The sequence below is a fragment of the Calypte anna genome, chromosome 2, assembly GCF_003957555.1.
Source record: "Calypte anna isolate BGI_N300 chromosome 2, bCalAnn1_v1.p, whole genome shotgun sequence".
NCBI classification, from domain to species: Eukaryota; Metazoa; Chordata; class Aves; order Apodiformes; family Trochilidae; genus Calypte; species Calypte anna.
Window position 1 is genome coordinate 41,463,062 of NC_044245.1, and position 17,052 is coordinate 41,480,113.

General features: G+C 42.1%; 1 protein-coding gene across 1 annotated transcript in view; it reads left to right on the forward strand.

Moving 5' to 3' along the window:
• Window positions 1-6,970, forward strand: part of TGFBR2 (transforming growth factor beta receptor 2) — a 58,029-nt gene extending 51,059 nt beyond the window's left edge. The window contains exons 6-7 of the mRNA XM_030446370.1: window positions 3,000-3,127; window positions 6,442-6,970. Of these exons, the coding sequence (XP_030302230.1) occupies window positions 3,000-3,127; window positions 6,442-6,621 (308 nt within the window). The 3' untranslated portion in view covers window positions 6,622-6,970. The remainder of the gene's footprint in view (window positions 1-2,999; window positions 3,128-6,441) is intronic.
• The last annotated feature ends 10,082 nt before the right edge of the window (window positions 6,971-17,052 follow it).

The window sequence follows — 17,052 nt, forward strand, 5'->3', positions numbered from 1 at the left end:
CGTCTTTAATGAGGAGCCCACAGCAAATTTACCCAAAGTATTCATTAGAAACAACTTATAGATTTTCAGCAATGTCTCTGGGGCTAAAAATTCAGTCCCAGCCTTTCTGAGAGTTATGGTCAAAGGGAATCAGAAATACAGTGATTATTAGTACAACGTAGCTCACAACCATAAAAATGAAATGTTAGAGGTTAAAGTTGAAGGAACCCTGCCATTACTGAACTCTAAAGATGCTGTAGTTCATGGTACCTGAGGTATTTACAGTACTTCAGCCAGTTGTCATTTTTAGTGCCTCACTGGACTAAAAGCAATCAAAAGAAATATATAAGGCATGAAAAATAGATTCAGCATCTGTATACCACTGTGTACAAGCAGCTAGGCACAAACATCTTAACCTACCTCAAACTGTCATCTCTTATATCTACTGTAGCACGTCAACATTATCCACGAATAACCCCAGCTATTACTGCAAAATGTGCCTGGCACCTGAGATTCCACAGCATAAAGATGATTTACTGTGAGATGATTCTGTGTGCTTTTCTTTCTAAGGGAAAGAGAAGATAATAAATAGCAAGAAGATGTTGCATGCTTCCCAAACTGAGGAGAGGTACAACTGCATTACTATAGAGTTATTACAGTGAATTTTTACCATAAAAAACAAAACCAAAAACAAACTACTACCCAAAGCCAACAACAACAAAAAAACCCCTCAAAACTTCAAAAACCTATTCCATCTTTAGTTTTGGAAGAGACCTTATCATAGCATACAAAGAATTTCTTAAACAGGGAAAATGTGTTACAAGCCTATCAATTCAATGTGAAGGCTTTCCCTTCCCCCTCTCAGACTCATCTCATGAACCTGGATGGCACTGGATTAAACTCAGTGAGAGGGAACATGTCAGCACTGCAGCACCACCTTCCCTCTGCTGGACATTCAGACTCCTCTAACTCCTCATCATGCAAGAAGATCTCTGAGCCTTGGCTGGTGTCCATGACCACTGCCATAATCAAACTGTGACTGATGGAGATGGCTCAGGAAATAGCCATGTAGGTCACGCTACTTAAATTTTCCCAGCAAACCAGTATTTTGGTTTGCTTTCAAACTAGAGGTATCTGCTTTGTAATCATTGTGCATCCACTGCAGAGGAATCCAAATCTGACCAGCGAGATGGCAGCTTTCCAATTAACCTCTAGGGCTAGAGTCTTGGAAGTTTACTTTGGCTGAGTAATCTCTAACACAGATTAATGCAGGTGATACTGGTATGACTTCTTGCAGAGGAAAGAAAGCAAAGCAGACTTTGGCCCTGGAATCTTGAAGAAAGTGATTTATGTACGAGAAAATAGCAGTTGTTTTGGGACTGTAGCCACTGTCCAGAGCATTTTGTGGACAGTGGCCAGCACCATATGATTCAGGAGAAGGAGAAAAAGCTCTGCAGGAGCCATCTGTGAAGTGATCTGCTGCATTGCACACACAGTTATTTGCAGCTGGATCTCTAAATGCTGAGCTTTGAAGCACAAGGTTTAATATCCCTTCCAAAATGTTTGTTATCGTATCTTGACTACACTTCTAAAGCATTAGAGATTCTCTTTCTTTTTTCATAGCCTATAGTCTTCATATTGTGGCAATCATGCAGAAATTAAATCTACCGTCTGTAAAGTTCTGGAGAAAAGTTCACCTTATAATTCTGTTCAGTACTACCTTGTTTTTATCACAAGACATGACAATCAGAAGGATATGATCTATCTTGATTATTATTTTACCATACAATCTCTTACCTTTCTCTCCAAAGGAAACAAAGCCAAGCTCCAGAGTTTCTTCCCATTTTCTCTAGGCCTTTAATTGTTGTTATCATCCTTTTTCCCCCTTGAGAGGAATGAGCAGCATTAGACACTGCATTTGAACTTTGGTTGCAGCATTACACAGCAGTACTGTCTGCCATCTCATTCATCTCTATTCACACATCATCTGGGCACTCACACACATTCTTCAGACTGCCTTGTAGATTACACTTCAGTTTTTCTTGCCCTCAATTAATTCCTAGAAAGAAAGAAGAGGCAACAGAAGAGGCCAACTTCATAAATCTTTATCTAATGCTAGCAAATCATTGGGCCTGTGAGTAAAGTCTCCATCTGTTCTCAAAGAAACCACAGCATTTTCTACACTGTGTCAGCATCTACTGTAATATTTCCGCTCTCAGAGATTTCTTGAGTTTTCTCCAAAGATCCCATATGTCTGCCTCTTCTTTTCTTGCTCTGAAGAAAAACAAAGAAAATATGAAACATGCAAACAAAAACTAGAATGGCAGCAACCCCTTCAGGAAGCTGTGTCCCCCTGAATCATGGGCCAAAACTGACCCATTTTGAGAGAGAGGCTTAAAATAAGAGCAGAATACTACTGCCTACAAAGGATCATGCTCAATAATAAACAAGGGTAGTGTAGCAGCTTCCAGCACTGCTCCTTGCTATATCTTTTTACTCTTCAAACAAGTGTTTCCTCCTAGCAATCTGGCACATTAACATCTACCATGACCAAGATAGATGCCAATTTATATTTCACCTGTTAAATGTGTCTGGACTCCATGAGACCTAAGAGGAATCAAAGTAACCACTTCTTGCAAGCCTGGCTCAGGCAAAAGTCACCTTGAAGCTCCTGTGTGTTTTGCCTCAGCACAGATTGAAAAGGTCACAAACTTTTATAGGTTACTGTGCTATTCTAACTGTTACTAATATGATTATGCACTAAAGTGTTTAAATGAAAATTGTTTAGCTGGCTAGGAAAGGGAGAGGGAGGGAGAGAGGGAGCGTGTGGGAGAAACACATTTGAAACATTTTTGAAAATGCCAACTGGCTTTGCTTTGTTTGGAGCTGGTCAAGCAGAACAGTGGCACTGAGCAGCTAATCAGTAGCTCTTACTCCTCCAGAGAACAGCCAGCTCCCTTCACACTTGGCACCAGCACAGTACAGCTGAATACCCTTGTGTTTGCTTATTCTCTTGGCAGAAGTGAAAGAGTACGAGCCCCCGTTTGGCTCTAAAGTGAGAGAACACCCCTGCGTGGAAAGCATGAAGGACAATGTCCTAAGAGACAGAGGGAGACCTGAGATCCCCAGCTCCTGGCTTAACCATCAGGTAAGAGCACAGCACACAAGCAGCTGCGAGCTGCTATACATACTTACATGGTATATAGGCATTTAGTTGCTACGTGAAGTCTTAGTCTTAACTCAGTATTATCCTGCCCTACAGGATGGACCTCCCTTTTACATGGTTTAGAGCTCTGTCACACGGTGACAACCCATGCTGCCATGGTTCAGACACCAGATTGATCTGCACCATGCCTACCCCAAAGCACTGGAATTTTCGGGCTGCCCACCAGTGTAACCTAAAAGTGATCAGAACACACAGATTGGGAACCTGAGACCAAACAATCATCCAGCCAGCCACAGAATAATTAGGCCATTTCAGCACACTGTGTGCAGTCTCTGAAAGGTCAAAGAGAACAACTTCGCACATGGGTCCCTTCAGCAGAGAAAACAAATCCAGTACTTTATCATGGAGAGCAGTCATAGTTGTTTCCCAGCTGTTGACAGGCTTAAGAAAATAGGAAATGAGTTCTCAGCAAACCAGTCTGGTTTTATTCAGTTTGTGCATTAGCAGTCCATTTCCATTGCATGTCATGAAGCACTCTGTCAGCTTTCCCCATTCACAGATATGATAGTTGCACTTTCCAGGTGATAGTTGCACCCCAGTTTCTCTGTAGAGAAAACTGAATGGAAACGAGCCAAAGAAACTGATTTCTTCACCTTTGCTCTGAGCAGTTTTATCAGAAGAGATAAAATGAGAACCATCATGTGAGACAGGAGGACTGGTCATTCCACTTACTGAAATATGTTGAGTGTTCTTTACAGACAAAAGGAGAAGCATGGTGAACATTTAGGATTGTTCAGGCAACCAAGATCAGTTAGTGTTTCCTTCAGGAACAACGTAACACTCCTGGTTTCCTTACATTGAGATGCTAAATCCACAGGTTAACAACTACTTAGGAAAGGCCAAGTGAGTGGCCAAAATCAATCCTCTTTCTAACCATGAACAGCATATCTGCCACCTGATAACTGTGACCACAGAAGCTTACTCATTATGTAGTCATCTGTGATGATTAGAGTTATTGAGGAGCAGTGCTTTAACTGGAGGGGGAGAGCTGTATTTCAAGGGACACCTGGACATCTGATCATTGGAGTACTGAAAAGCCCTTGACATTTCTAGGGGCTGAAGATGCAACCATCTTCTGAATAACAAACTGAGCTGTGAAAGAGAGATTATGCTAATGCTCATCTTTATTAAAAAAAAATGGTAGCAGAAATTTTATAGAAATTGTGGATGAGCTTTTAAAAGGGTTCATGGGTTGACTACAGTTTGTTTGTTTTCTACAAAAAAACATTAAGTCTAAACTGGTAATACAGTTGTGGTACTTTAGAAGAGCCCAATTAACAAAGTAGAAGAAAATCCTGAGCCAGATCACTTGGGAGATAAAAATTGCAAAGTAGAAAATGTTTAAAATTAGGAACAGTATGAGAACATTTATCAGGATATTCAAAGGACATGGTCTTTTGTGAAAAAAAAAAAAAAAAAAAAAGTAGAGAACTGATTAGGAAACAGAATAACAACAGGAAGATCTGTGATCAGCAAACTTGAATATAATCACAGTTTTCTCAAGAGCAAAAGGAAATCTAACTTAGCACCAATCTGTTGCTGGATATGAAAGAAAGATACTGTTTATGCTATTGCAAAGGCAGACATGATCAGCAAATATTTTTATTCTGCATTTGGGAAGAGTCAGACGATGTACATGTAATAGGAGGTGATGAAAACCCCTATAAAAGTCATTGGCACTTAAAGCAGCCCTGGGGCTGTTGGTGTCTGTGTTCAAGGCAGGGATACTCCTGCAAGTATTGTGGTATTACATGGCAGTACCCACCTTGGAAAGAAGGGTCCAGGAGCTCTTTTCATGCACAGCCAAGATAGTGGCCAGCATAGGTGTGTTGCCATGCCCAGAACACCTGGACAGGTAAGCACTGGGTTCAGAATCCCCACAATGCTCAGGCCAGGGCAGCAGCTTTAGTAGCAGCAAGGCTGAGTGTGCAGATGGCTACAGCTCCAGGCTCTGGAGAGAAGCTGTGAGAGACACCTTGCACTTCATCACCTCTGGGTTTACATTGAAGTCAGATGCAGAACCAAATCTGTGATCATGTCGCTTGCTAAGATTTCTGCCCTCTGTAAAGCCTGGACCTCAGTCTTCCTCCAGTACGGGGCACCCCGCTGACTGGGATGACCATGTCTGTGCCTCGGTGTCACCAGGCCAGGCACAGCTGCATCCAGCAGGGTTCAGTCTAAGGCAGAAAATGGGTGCCTGGCAGCACACTCTCACGACATTTAATGAAGGTGGATTTAATTCCCTTCATTGGAATCCCTACAGCATTTCACATTGCGCTATCTAAAATGCCATGACACGTCGGCTTCCACAGGGCTGTGACAGTCTGCAGCAGCTGAGGATCTGCTTTGAAGTCCACAGAAGTTGCTTTTACTGTAATGGCTCTTCCATATTCATTTCCTTCCTCTGCAGTCGTGTTTTCATAATGAACTCATTATTCATCATGATAAAATTCTGGGATGAATTTACATTTACAGCTTTCCCCCCCCCTTAATGAGATTTGTTGCACTATTGATTTCAAGTTAATGGTTAATATTTAATTTAATTTATTGCTTGTAATTTCAATGCCAGCAGAAAACTAATGTTATTTGTATACAGACAATAACGTTCTGCTATTAACATTGACATCAGTCAACATCACCAATTAGGTAAATTATGCAATTAATGTAGTGTTGCGAGACGTTATTTTTTTAAATAAGAAGTTTTAGATAAATCCTACTTAATGGGATTTTCGTGTCATAAAGCAAAGCACACAATTTCCTGGCAAATACCTCATGTTTATAAAATGCAACTATTTTTGCTCCTGTAAACATGTGCATCAGCATTGAAATGAAGGTTAAATAGTTACATCTGTGAGTGGCATGTGTTTAAGTGTTTGTGGGACTGTGGCCCATATTTGCACATAGATTTAGTTCGTCTGCAAGGAGTTCATAATGGGCTGATGTTGAGCATGATATTGCTGACAACCAGAATTTTGTTTGAAAAACCCAAGGAGAATTTGGGCACACAAAGGCATGAGTTGAGTGGTAAGTCAACATTTTTTCTAAGAAGAAACAAACGCATGCCCTCGTGACACTAGAACGTGTCCATAAAGCACCTCCAGAACACACAATAACTCCCTGAACTGAATTCAGAGGGCACTAAAGCAGCTCACACACACACACACACACACACACACATGTGTGTGTGTTGGTGGTAGCTGGCTCCATCACTGCTGCTCTCTCTGTGCTCTCTGCAGGGCATCCAGATGGTGTGTGAAACTCTGATTGAGTGCTGGGACCACGACCCCGAGGCTCGGCTGACGGCGCAGTGCGTGGCGGAGCGCTTCAGCGAGTTCAAGCACCACGACAAGCTCTCAGGAAGAAGCTGTTCGGAGGAGAAGATCCCTGAAGACGGCTCTGTCACCACTGCCAAGTAGTGGGCACCCAAGGGCTCCAAAATGGAAGGAAGTTGCTCCTAGATGTGTTCACCTTGGCAAAGGAAGAAGTCTCGATCGGTGCCTTGACTTGCTTCCTGGAGGACTGAGGTTGTCATGACTCCCTTTAGACTCTGGCTCTCAACAGGGAGATGTATTTGTGGGAATTAAAAGCCAGGGAGTAGGTGTCATACCTTAGAGTTGGCTGCCGGCATCATGTCATAGGAGGAGCTATGTATGTTAGCAGTTCCTCAGGAAATAAGATTTGAAAATAGCCAATAACATTATGCACTTTATTAATGCCTGTATATAACTATGAAATTGCTATTTTTATATATATATATATACATATATATATATAAAATGTGCGTGTATATATATCTATCTATCTAAATATCTGCAAGCATCCATGCTCCAGAAAAAAAAGAGTTTTTAAAAAAAAACAAAAGTGCTTCCAGGAAATTACCGGTGCATTAGAGATCCCCCCACTTCAGGAAGGAGTCTGGGGAGACTGGCATAGCACAACACCAGCAATCATGCACTAAGTGCTCTGTCAAAAAAGATAGGAATTACATGTTCTAAGAAGATGGCTTCCAAAGCATGTGCAGTGAGGATCTGGCTGTGGCTGCAGGAGCTGTGTCTGTTCACAGTTGCAGGAGCAGTGTCCCAGCAGACGGGACAGTTTGGCTTTGCAGTTGTACCTACACATTCCTATCTGCAGCACATTTCAGAAGGTTCAGGGATGCCTTCGCCCTCTCACCTTAGCCCCAGTGTCTTCATAGTGTCCTAGAATGGGAGGGCAAGGGATTTTGGTCCCTCTTACACGTGTTTCCATACAGAGGTCATTACTGTTATATGTTTATTGCTTTGAATTCACACTGCTTGCAGGCAGGTTGCAAAATATCAATGAGTTGTTTTCTCCTCCTCCCACCCCCACTGCCAAACCATACGAAACAAGATGAGGCCAGCAATAATCCAAACAGATGTTTATGTTTGCTGTGCATTCTGAGTGCAAGTAGTACTCGGTATTTTGTTTTTCTCCTTCCTCCTTTACCTTGATTGTGTTTCTGTAAGAGCAAATATTTTTTTTCCCCTGTACTGCACGTCTAATGGCTTCACACACCACAGTCTGACTTCCACACCTTGTTAAGAAAAGTGACAACAGCCAGTGCTTTTATTTCTGCAAAAGGATTTGCAGGTGAGGAAAAGCTCTGTAGTATTAGATTAATGGCATATCCTGCCCTCAGCACTGCTTGCGTATATGGCTGCCCTCAGCAAGTCAGCAATTAAGAGAAAAAAAACAAAACCTAAGAGATGATTTACTCCAAAATGATCCCTCAGACATTGCTTACATTCTTTCAGTTCTCCAAAATGTTTAAGACAGCTAAGATCACATTAGGCCTAAATAAATGACATAAAGGCACTTAATAAATGCTAAAAATTTCATCTTCAGGAGTTTTGCTGTGGTTTTTTTTTTTTCCACTTTTTCCTTCCCCCCAGCATGTAAGCAAGGCCTTGGAAATCAGACATTCAGCCAGCACAAACCAGCCATGTTCAGATCTACCCAATAACGTTTAATAAACACCTTTGACAGATATACATCAATACTTCTCTAGTAGACATTGCCATATAAGTCAAGAGAAACTAAGATAGATTCAAATAGGACTTAAGATTTAGGATGACAAGTATTTGTATTTGAAATGATTTTGTGTCTGTTTCCCCCACCCCCTCCTCCCAATCACACCCCCTCTCATTTTTAACCAAACTACTCAAATATTTAAACAGACCGATGCAAAGCCTCAACAAAAGCAGTGGAGGACACTATGTGAGGGTGTCGAGAAGGGGCATGATTTGGTTTTTCTGAGGTGCAGGCAGGGAGGACAAAGGCACAGGGCCCTGTGTGTGGCACAGGGGAGGCAGGAGCATAGTCAGGAATGGCAACTGGTAGCTCCTGACAATACTGACACAATGTTTTGGGGTTTTATTGGTTGTTTGTTGTTTTGTTGGGGTTTTTTTTTAATACTATATGTAAAGGAAAATTTTTATTCATGTAAGGAACATTTCACCTGTACATCATGTATGAAATAGGAATGTGAACAATATATACTCTTGTATATCAAATGTTTAAAGCACTTAACTTGCTTTGTAAACAGTTGTGGGGTTTGTTTTTTGTTGGCCTTTTTTTTTTTTGGGGTTTGGTTTTTGTGTTTTTTTTTTTTTTTTTGGTCTGTTTTGTTGTGTATAAATCAAATGTTTATTGGAACAAATAAAATAACATGGACTCAAGTTTGTCTTTCTTCTTTGGAGCATCCAGAATAAGGAGAGGGCTCTTTGCGTGTGTCCTGCTTTGCTAATGACTCCTTCCCCTGGTCTCCATCCTGCCCTTCATCAGACCAGCACTAGCAGATATCCAAACTTGCTGCCCTGTGTGTCCCTACAGTGTAATACCTCCACTAGTCTCAGAGGAGGGCAGGGAGAAGAGGATTTTTAGGTTGCTCAGTTCTCGGTGCAAGTAAGTTAAACTTCAGCTGTTTTGGTGTTGGTAATAAAGTGAGACAGAAGACAGCCCACTAAATGTGTCATGGGGAAGGGTATGATTAATGTGCCTTACAGCCACTACTTTCCACTCAGAGCTTCCACCTTTAGAAGCTGATACCCCCTCCCATGGAAGATGTGCAGAACACGAGCACCACATAATAAAGAGCTGCTTCCCTCCCCTCAAAAAAATTGTCTCAAATGTGGCTTAGGTTGAGTCTAAGCCTTTACACAGGATACAGTCCACCAGTGCCTGGTTCAAGCATTCAAAACTCTCCAGTTACCCCAATTTTTTTTCAAGGAATGTATTTTTTATGCCAAAATGTACAGACCCATGCTTGGATGTGCTGAGTCACTTCTCTTGAGCTTTCAAGTGGTTATTCCCCAAATAAGTAGTCAAGGGCCTTTGTTCATTAGTCAAGAAGACTCAGAGCATAACTGAGGTTGGAAGGGACCTCTGGTTGGAAGGGATGCTGTGCTCACTGGTCACCTGGTCCAGGCTGCTGTTCAAAACAGGCAGTTTAGATCAGGTTGCTCAATACTTCCTTGAATTTTGAGTATGTTTGATGCTAATGATTTCACAGCCTCTCTGGGGACCCAGTGCTCCAAATAGAGCAAAACATATGGTCAATGTCAGGTGTCTGCAAACCCTGAAAAAAGCAGCTGCATTTAACTAGCAAAAGGGGAACTTGATGAAGAAGGTGCACCCCCAGGCAGGCAGTTGCAGGTGACCAGTTCTTCCTTCAAGCTACCTACCCTCTGCCTCCTATTCCCAGACTAAAAATTAAGGGGCAGAGTGACAATTCTTTGCAGCCAGCTGAAACCAGCTGCCTGTGGACAACTTGTAAGCCCTGGAGGAGCTTACATGGAGCCTTGCTGTGGGGCTGCTGCTAAGGGTGCAGTCAGGCCAGGCCCCTCTCCTGCTTCACGACAATGCTGCCAGCACCAGCCTTGCTGTAACTGCTCCACTTTTGAGGGATAGTGGGATGATCCACAGCCTCTCTGGGATGCTCCACAGCCTCCCAGAAAGCATAATCAGTGCAGCATTCACTTCTCTCACATTCCTGCTGTGAAGGCCAGGTACAAAAACACCTCTCAGCTTCCCTATGGGCATGCAAAGCCTCCCTGCCCACACCTCTGTGGTTTCCAGCAAGGCAAGCTGAGCCTCACTGTGGTCAGCCCCAGAGCTTGCTGGTGGCAGTGGGCACCCCTCACCAGGCCCCACCACTGCCCACCTCTTGGCAAAGATCTTCAAGCCCTGACATCCTGTTTACACCCAGTCAAAGGCCAAGTCCTTTTGGCATAACAAGTCAAAGAAGGCTTGCAAAAAACTAAGTGAATTAAGAAAGATCTCCAGAGATCTTTCAGTTTTGAAATGAAGTACAAAATATCCTTGAAATAAAATTACATTGTAGCCTTTTTGTAGTTTTTTTTAATTAAGGTTTTTGCCTTTTTTTTATCCTATATATGGTATTCAACACCCTTCTGTAAGCAGCTCTTAATTAGAATGTCAATCAACATTTTATTAACAGGCTACACAGCAAGGAGGCTCCAGCTGTGCAAGGCTGCCCTGGGCTTTACTACTGAACATGCAATGGTCTAAGCTGGATGGCACAGTTGTCCAGGTGCAGCCTGCCTCTGTTGCTAGTCAATACAATTCCCAGCACAAGGAGGATTTGGCCCCCTTCTAGGATACTCCCAGCTGCTACTGGAATAGATATCAACAGTAAAAGAAGAAAAAAATCCTGACCCAGGTCCTGAGGGAGAAAAAAGAAAAAGAAAAAAAAAAAAAAGAAAAAAAAAGAGACATTAAGGCATCATCATTCTGAATGCTTCTGGAAGCAAACTGGACCACATGTAGAGCACCTGCAATATCGTCCCCTCTTGTCAAGCCAGCTGTGCTGGGACCCAAGGGCTTCCTTTGCTTCCAGAGGAAAACTGATTAATTTATTTCCTGATTCTTAGCTCTCTCTCTCTCTCTTGCTTGCTCCTTTTTTTTTTTTTTTGGCATTGTGTTTTTAATAAAATGCTGCCTATGGCAATTTTTCCTTCCAGCCACAAAGAAGACAGAGTGAATTCTGTTCCAGACTGTCTGCTTGTTATTGCTGAATGTAGTTTGGCTGTGTTCATGCTGCTTATTACTTGGCAAACATTCATGCAAGTGGGTGCACACCATGTGCATGTTCTGAAGGCTTTTCATGGAAGAGTTGCCAAAAAATTCCACACTCATCCTGGGCTGGTCTAAGTGAGGCATCTCACTACAGGATTTTGATGGGATTTTTCAGGCACCTGTGTCCTACTAGGTTATATTTCCCAGCATGACCCACAAGACCCAGTTGGCCTGAGCCCACAGAGTCCCAGCCCAGCTGTCCAGACTCCATTTCCTCACAGTGCCTGGACCTATTGGCACTTCTCACCTATTTTTGACCTCTGGCATCTGAAAACCCTTGCTCATGGGCAAAACGATGAAGACAAACTCAGTGGTTTGTTGAAAAAAGGCCAAATTGTGAGGCTCCTGGGAAGACTGAGCGCAGGAAATAGATTTAAAATGCTTGACTAATGAATGCTTTGAGAACCATCTAATTACTTCATGAAGAGGCAAAGGCAAAAGACAGCTCATACATATTTGCTGTGAATTATTTGCTCAGTTATAATGGTGATAAACAAATCTCTTTGGGCAGCTGCACTGATGTAGCTAAAGTCTTAAAAAATAAAATGGCCATCTGATCAAGTCAGCATGATTAAACTCTCGCTGCTGAAATGTCTGTTTTGCAAACATGCTACCAGATGAAAGCAGGTAGAGCAAAGAAAGATCCCTGCGATCTCTTCCCAGGTTAGCCATCCCATGTGTGTCACATAAGGGACCATTCACAGCTGGAAACACTGCCTCTTTTCCTCTTGCACTGCTGCAAGGCTCTTCTGTAGAAGAAGGAACAAAAACCAGTTCACCCCACTCTCTTTTTTTTTTTTTAACCATCTGTGGCTTCAAGCCCAGGCTGTCCCCTCTCCTGCTTCCAGGCAATTTTGGGTTGCACAGTACCCCCTCCCTCCTGCTTCTGGTTTTGGACTGGGGCACCGGTCTTTTTTCCATGAAAGTAACTGAGGGTATTTGTGTTTCAGAACAAGATCTGTGCCTAATATTGGAGTTTAAACATCAGGCTCAGCCCTGCATGGCTCCAGAAAAGCATCTCAGCTTTGCTTCTGCCCAGGCTGAAGCTATGTCCTTCCTCATGCATACCTTTTCTACCCTCAGCCCACTCCTCTCAAAAACAGGGACCTCCAGGATCTGTCCCTCTCCAAGTAAACCAGTTGCATTCACCTGGTTAATACACCACTGCTTTGCAGAAGCAAAGCCCAAAAGAAATGTACATCATACATGTTTCTAACCAGCTTGCACTGAGATGCTGGGCAGCTCTCAAGCCAGGCTCGCACACTTTCTGCTTCAGCATGCACGGTTGAGTGTCTCCCCAGATCATAACTGCCTCCTTAGTTGTCTCAAGGAGAGGACACCCATCCTGGCACCCCCAGGGTGAAGATTCCACCAGTTTCTCATCCACACAAATGCCTGGCATTACCTCCTCGCTTCACCCTCAACTCTCAGCCCCCCCAGTGCCCTCCATGAATCCCACCCCATAAGCCAGGAATGAAAACACTCCTTCAGCATTTTCAGCCCTGCTGAAGCAAGATTTTCTGTAGTGCACAGCTGAGCCCCTTCCAGGGTAACATTAAGGACCTAAGGCCCTTTGCAATGTCCCAGTTCTTGCAGAGCACCTCAGCCACCAGCTGGCAACTTGCAGGGTTTAGAGGAGTGTTTTATTTAGGATAAGCTAAACCAATGTGGGACTTGTTATCCAAGCTGGTTGGGGAGCTATAGAAGCAGAGCTCCTCACCACAACACCCTGACAAAACCCAAGACCTGCACTTTCTATCTGTCACGAAGAGCTCCAGAAACAGACTTCCTTCTGTTAGAAATAACCCAGCATCAACCGTGTGGGAGACCATTTAAGGTTAGAAAATGTTTTACAGAAGATATTGATTGCCTCTAATTCCTGCTTTCACTTGAAGCTGAAAACTTTCTTTCTAGTTCTCAAACAGAAGACAGCATAAACTTCTCCAGAGATAAACATCTGTCTGTGTGTGGCTGCAACTGTTTAGCACTTAAAGGCTGGTCTTTATCTACCGACTTCCTTATACAGGTATATGGATGCTTAGACAAGCTCTGCTCTACCCAGTAAAATAAGATGGTAGCAATATTGATCATAAATTGGCAATCGGTCTTTTGGCAGCACATAAGAATTGCCTACCCAGACTCAGAAGTGGAAAAGGTCATTGCTTCAAGATCATGATTAAAATACAGGGCTTAATTTGGGCTCTTTCAGTGCATCATTGCAATAATTTTTGAGAGTCACTTAAAGTAAAATAATATTTTTTCTTTAAACAGCAAAGCCTTCTATACAGAGTACATGAATGCATGGAATGACAAAAACTGTTTTATCTTCAGTCCAACAAAACTGAACTTTATAAAGGCTGTCAGAGAAAGTATCCAATAAAAGGAAACACAAAGCCCATCTGCTCACACCATCAAGAAAAACAGCTACATGGTGGTGCCACCAAGGAGAATCGTAACTTGCTGCACATGGGTTAACAGACATCATATTCAAGAACAGCCCATCTGTAAGAGAGGCACTTAGGAAGTGACAGATGATAACTTGAACCCAACCTTAATTTGGGAAAGGTGAAATTGCCTTCTGTGGTGAAATTAAAGCCAGGGTACTCATTCTCTTCAACTAAGATACTCACTTTCCATCAGCTGTTCAGTGTTCCCAGGCAGAAGAAATAAGCCATACCTTTAATTAGCTAAAAGATTTTGAACAAGACTTAAATCTCATACCAGGACTTTAAATATTCCAGTTGTTAAGCCTCGTACACTTCTACACAGACTTGCTCGTGTGCTTTGGATACATCCTTTTGCTCATCTAATCCCCATGTGAGAGGCAGGAGCAGTATTACTGTAATGTGACAACATCACCAACACTTCAGGCTCACCACTGAGGAGGAGTTTGCAGAAGTACCTTGCAGGGGATCCAACTAAAGTTCTTTTTGTAATGCTTTGAAGGGCACAGCAAAATGCTCTCATGGTTTAAGGCATTAATGGCATCTCCCATTAAGCAGCAGGTTGTTTATCCTGAATGCTCCAGGAGAGGACATGTAAGCCTTATTAAATTAGAGGGAGGAGAGGAAAATAAAGCCATTCCATTTCAATGTCAGAAAGTTAGCATCAATTTTCTTGTCTTGAAATAAGAATGCTGGAATGGCTGCTTCAAAAACTTAATCTTAACAAAGTCATAGGAAGTGAAAGAAAGAATTCAAATTAACTTATTTCAAACATTTATAAATTGTTTAGATTAATCACAGTAAGCCAAACAGGATTCAGCCATACTTAAACACAACCTTTGCCCAAGTATAAACTGTTTATTATATCCATGACATACAACCAGACAAAATTGATTCCTGATCTGGGGGAAGAGTCTGATTTGGTTTTATTAGCTCTATAAGAAAACAGTTTGGCAGGCTTGCTTTTTAGTGTAAAACATTCTCAGGAAAACTCACACACAAGTGACCAAGTGATGCAGCAGAGTCTCACCACCTTCACCACAAAAAAATCCATAGAATTATTTTTGTTGGCAGGGACCTCTAAAGGTTATCTAGCCCAGCACCCCTACAGTAAGCAGGGACATCAGCAGCTTGGCCTAAGGCTGCCTCCTAAGGCAGCATGAAGAGATATTCAGTAAGACTGTAACACTGCTGAGGTCAATAGATTTGACTTCAGAAATCTGACCTATTACGCCTATGGATTTTAGGCAGATTTTTAGTATAGTGCACTTTTTACACCAAAATATGAAGAGTGCACATAGACCGATAATCATAGAATGGTTTGAGTTGGAAGAGACCTTAGAGATCACCTGCTTCCAACCCCCCTTGCATGGGCAGCAACACCTTCAGGTTCAAAAATCCCAGTGAGAAATAAAATGGATTTTTTAAAAAGTATTTTCTGCCTTTCCAATTTCCACTGATAGTTTTTGACAGTCCTCATTCAGTCTTGATTGCCATGTGGGTGGGCTACTAGCCTGGAGCTCTGCCTTTTTTCACTACTTGTCCTGATGTGAAAAATCAATCATATTAGCTTCTAGAAGAGATGGAAACTTCTGTCATGGGCAAATGCATGAAATAAGCTTTGGATACAGGGTCAGACAAGTCAAATAATGATGTTCATTCTTTTTCATCCACTTTTCTATACATGCGACTGATGCATTAGCAACTGAAAAGTATATATGCCATTGAATGATTCCTCATGTCATCACATTTCTTGCTTAAGCCATGTATCTTGGCAGTAATAAAATTATTAACTTGAAGATGTTAAATGCTCTGATTAATAACTTGTGTATGCTTATGACTCCATTTTGATATACGTTATGGTAAGAACTGCATTTTTAAATAACTGTGTCGTCTTCCAAGAGTAATTAAAATGAAATTATAGGTATTAGGAGCTGCATGAAGTGCTTTAATTAAGACAATAATTACAGGAGAAAGGCTCTTAATGGGTGGAGGGGAGGAGTTCTTATTTTTAACATCTTATGCAAATATCTCCACATGAATGTCTCATCAGGCTCAGTAATCCAGGACCAGAGCACTATCCTTTGTCTTCCAGTTCTAAAGAAACCCAGCAAACTAAATACTGAGAGTATTTTTAATGAAGAAAAACATTTAAAAACAAAACAAAACCACAAGAAAAGAAAGCCTTTAAGGAAGAACTGCACAGATGAAAAGAAGAGAGTGGCTGGAAAGTTTACTACTTGTGTGGTTGTATCAGTCTCCTCTTTAGCTTCCATGAGATGATAAAAGTTTAATTCTCGAACTGGGATGGGATCCGAATATAGTGGAAAATGCTTGGATATGTTGTACAGCTTCAGTCTCACTGACCTGGATGAAATTCTTCCACACAATCCCAGATCTATTCATGCTTGCCTTTGACTACTCTGACTTTCCTGCATAGATGGGGAATAATTGTCCAACTCCAAACCCAAACACACATCCCAGCCACATCACAGATCTGTACTGAGACAAGACTTCAATGCTGAGCCATCCGACCCTTCCCAGATCTCTGCTTTCCAGCAGAGTCAGCACCTGGGCACATGGCCTCCATCCAGATGCCTTTCAGTACCCTCCAGCCTCAACTCCATCCACAGCCAATCTGAGGTTCAGTTACTTGAGGACCAGCTTGTCTGAGCTACAGCATATTCTTGAAAGGATTCCTGCAGTCACACAGCTTGCTCCCATGTTGCCAAAGGGGAGGAGGTACTTACTGTTTTGGAAGGGGGCAAGAGCAACTGGGACATTTTTATATATATATATATATATATATATATATATATATATATATATGTATTTATATATATAAAGCGCCTATCACCATATTGATAAACATTCTTTGGAACCACTCTGACAGGTCCCTCAGTATCAAGAAATTACAGGCCGGGGGGGAGTGAGAGGGGTGGGAGGGGACAAATTAAACCATTTGGAGGCCACTGGAAAAATGAGAATAGGGTAACAGTTAACATGGATTCAGCATGTGGTTTGGTTGTCCTACAGGACATTAACTCCCGTAAAATGGAAAAGATAGAGTAAATATCAGATGGCTTAAGCTTAGAAAGGCTTTTGACATCACATCAGGTGATATTGTTAGGAAATTAGGGAAATGTTGTCCAAATTCAAGTACAGAATGAGTGCAAAGCTGGCCTAGAAGATACAATAGTTAGTATGTAGATCCCTAGGAGCTCGTGAACACAGTTCAACAGGGACTGAGGTCTGGCCCCTATTCAGTATTTTAAATAACATCTT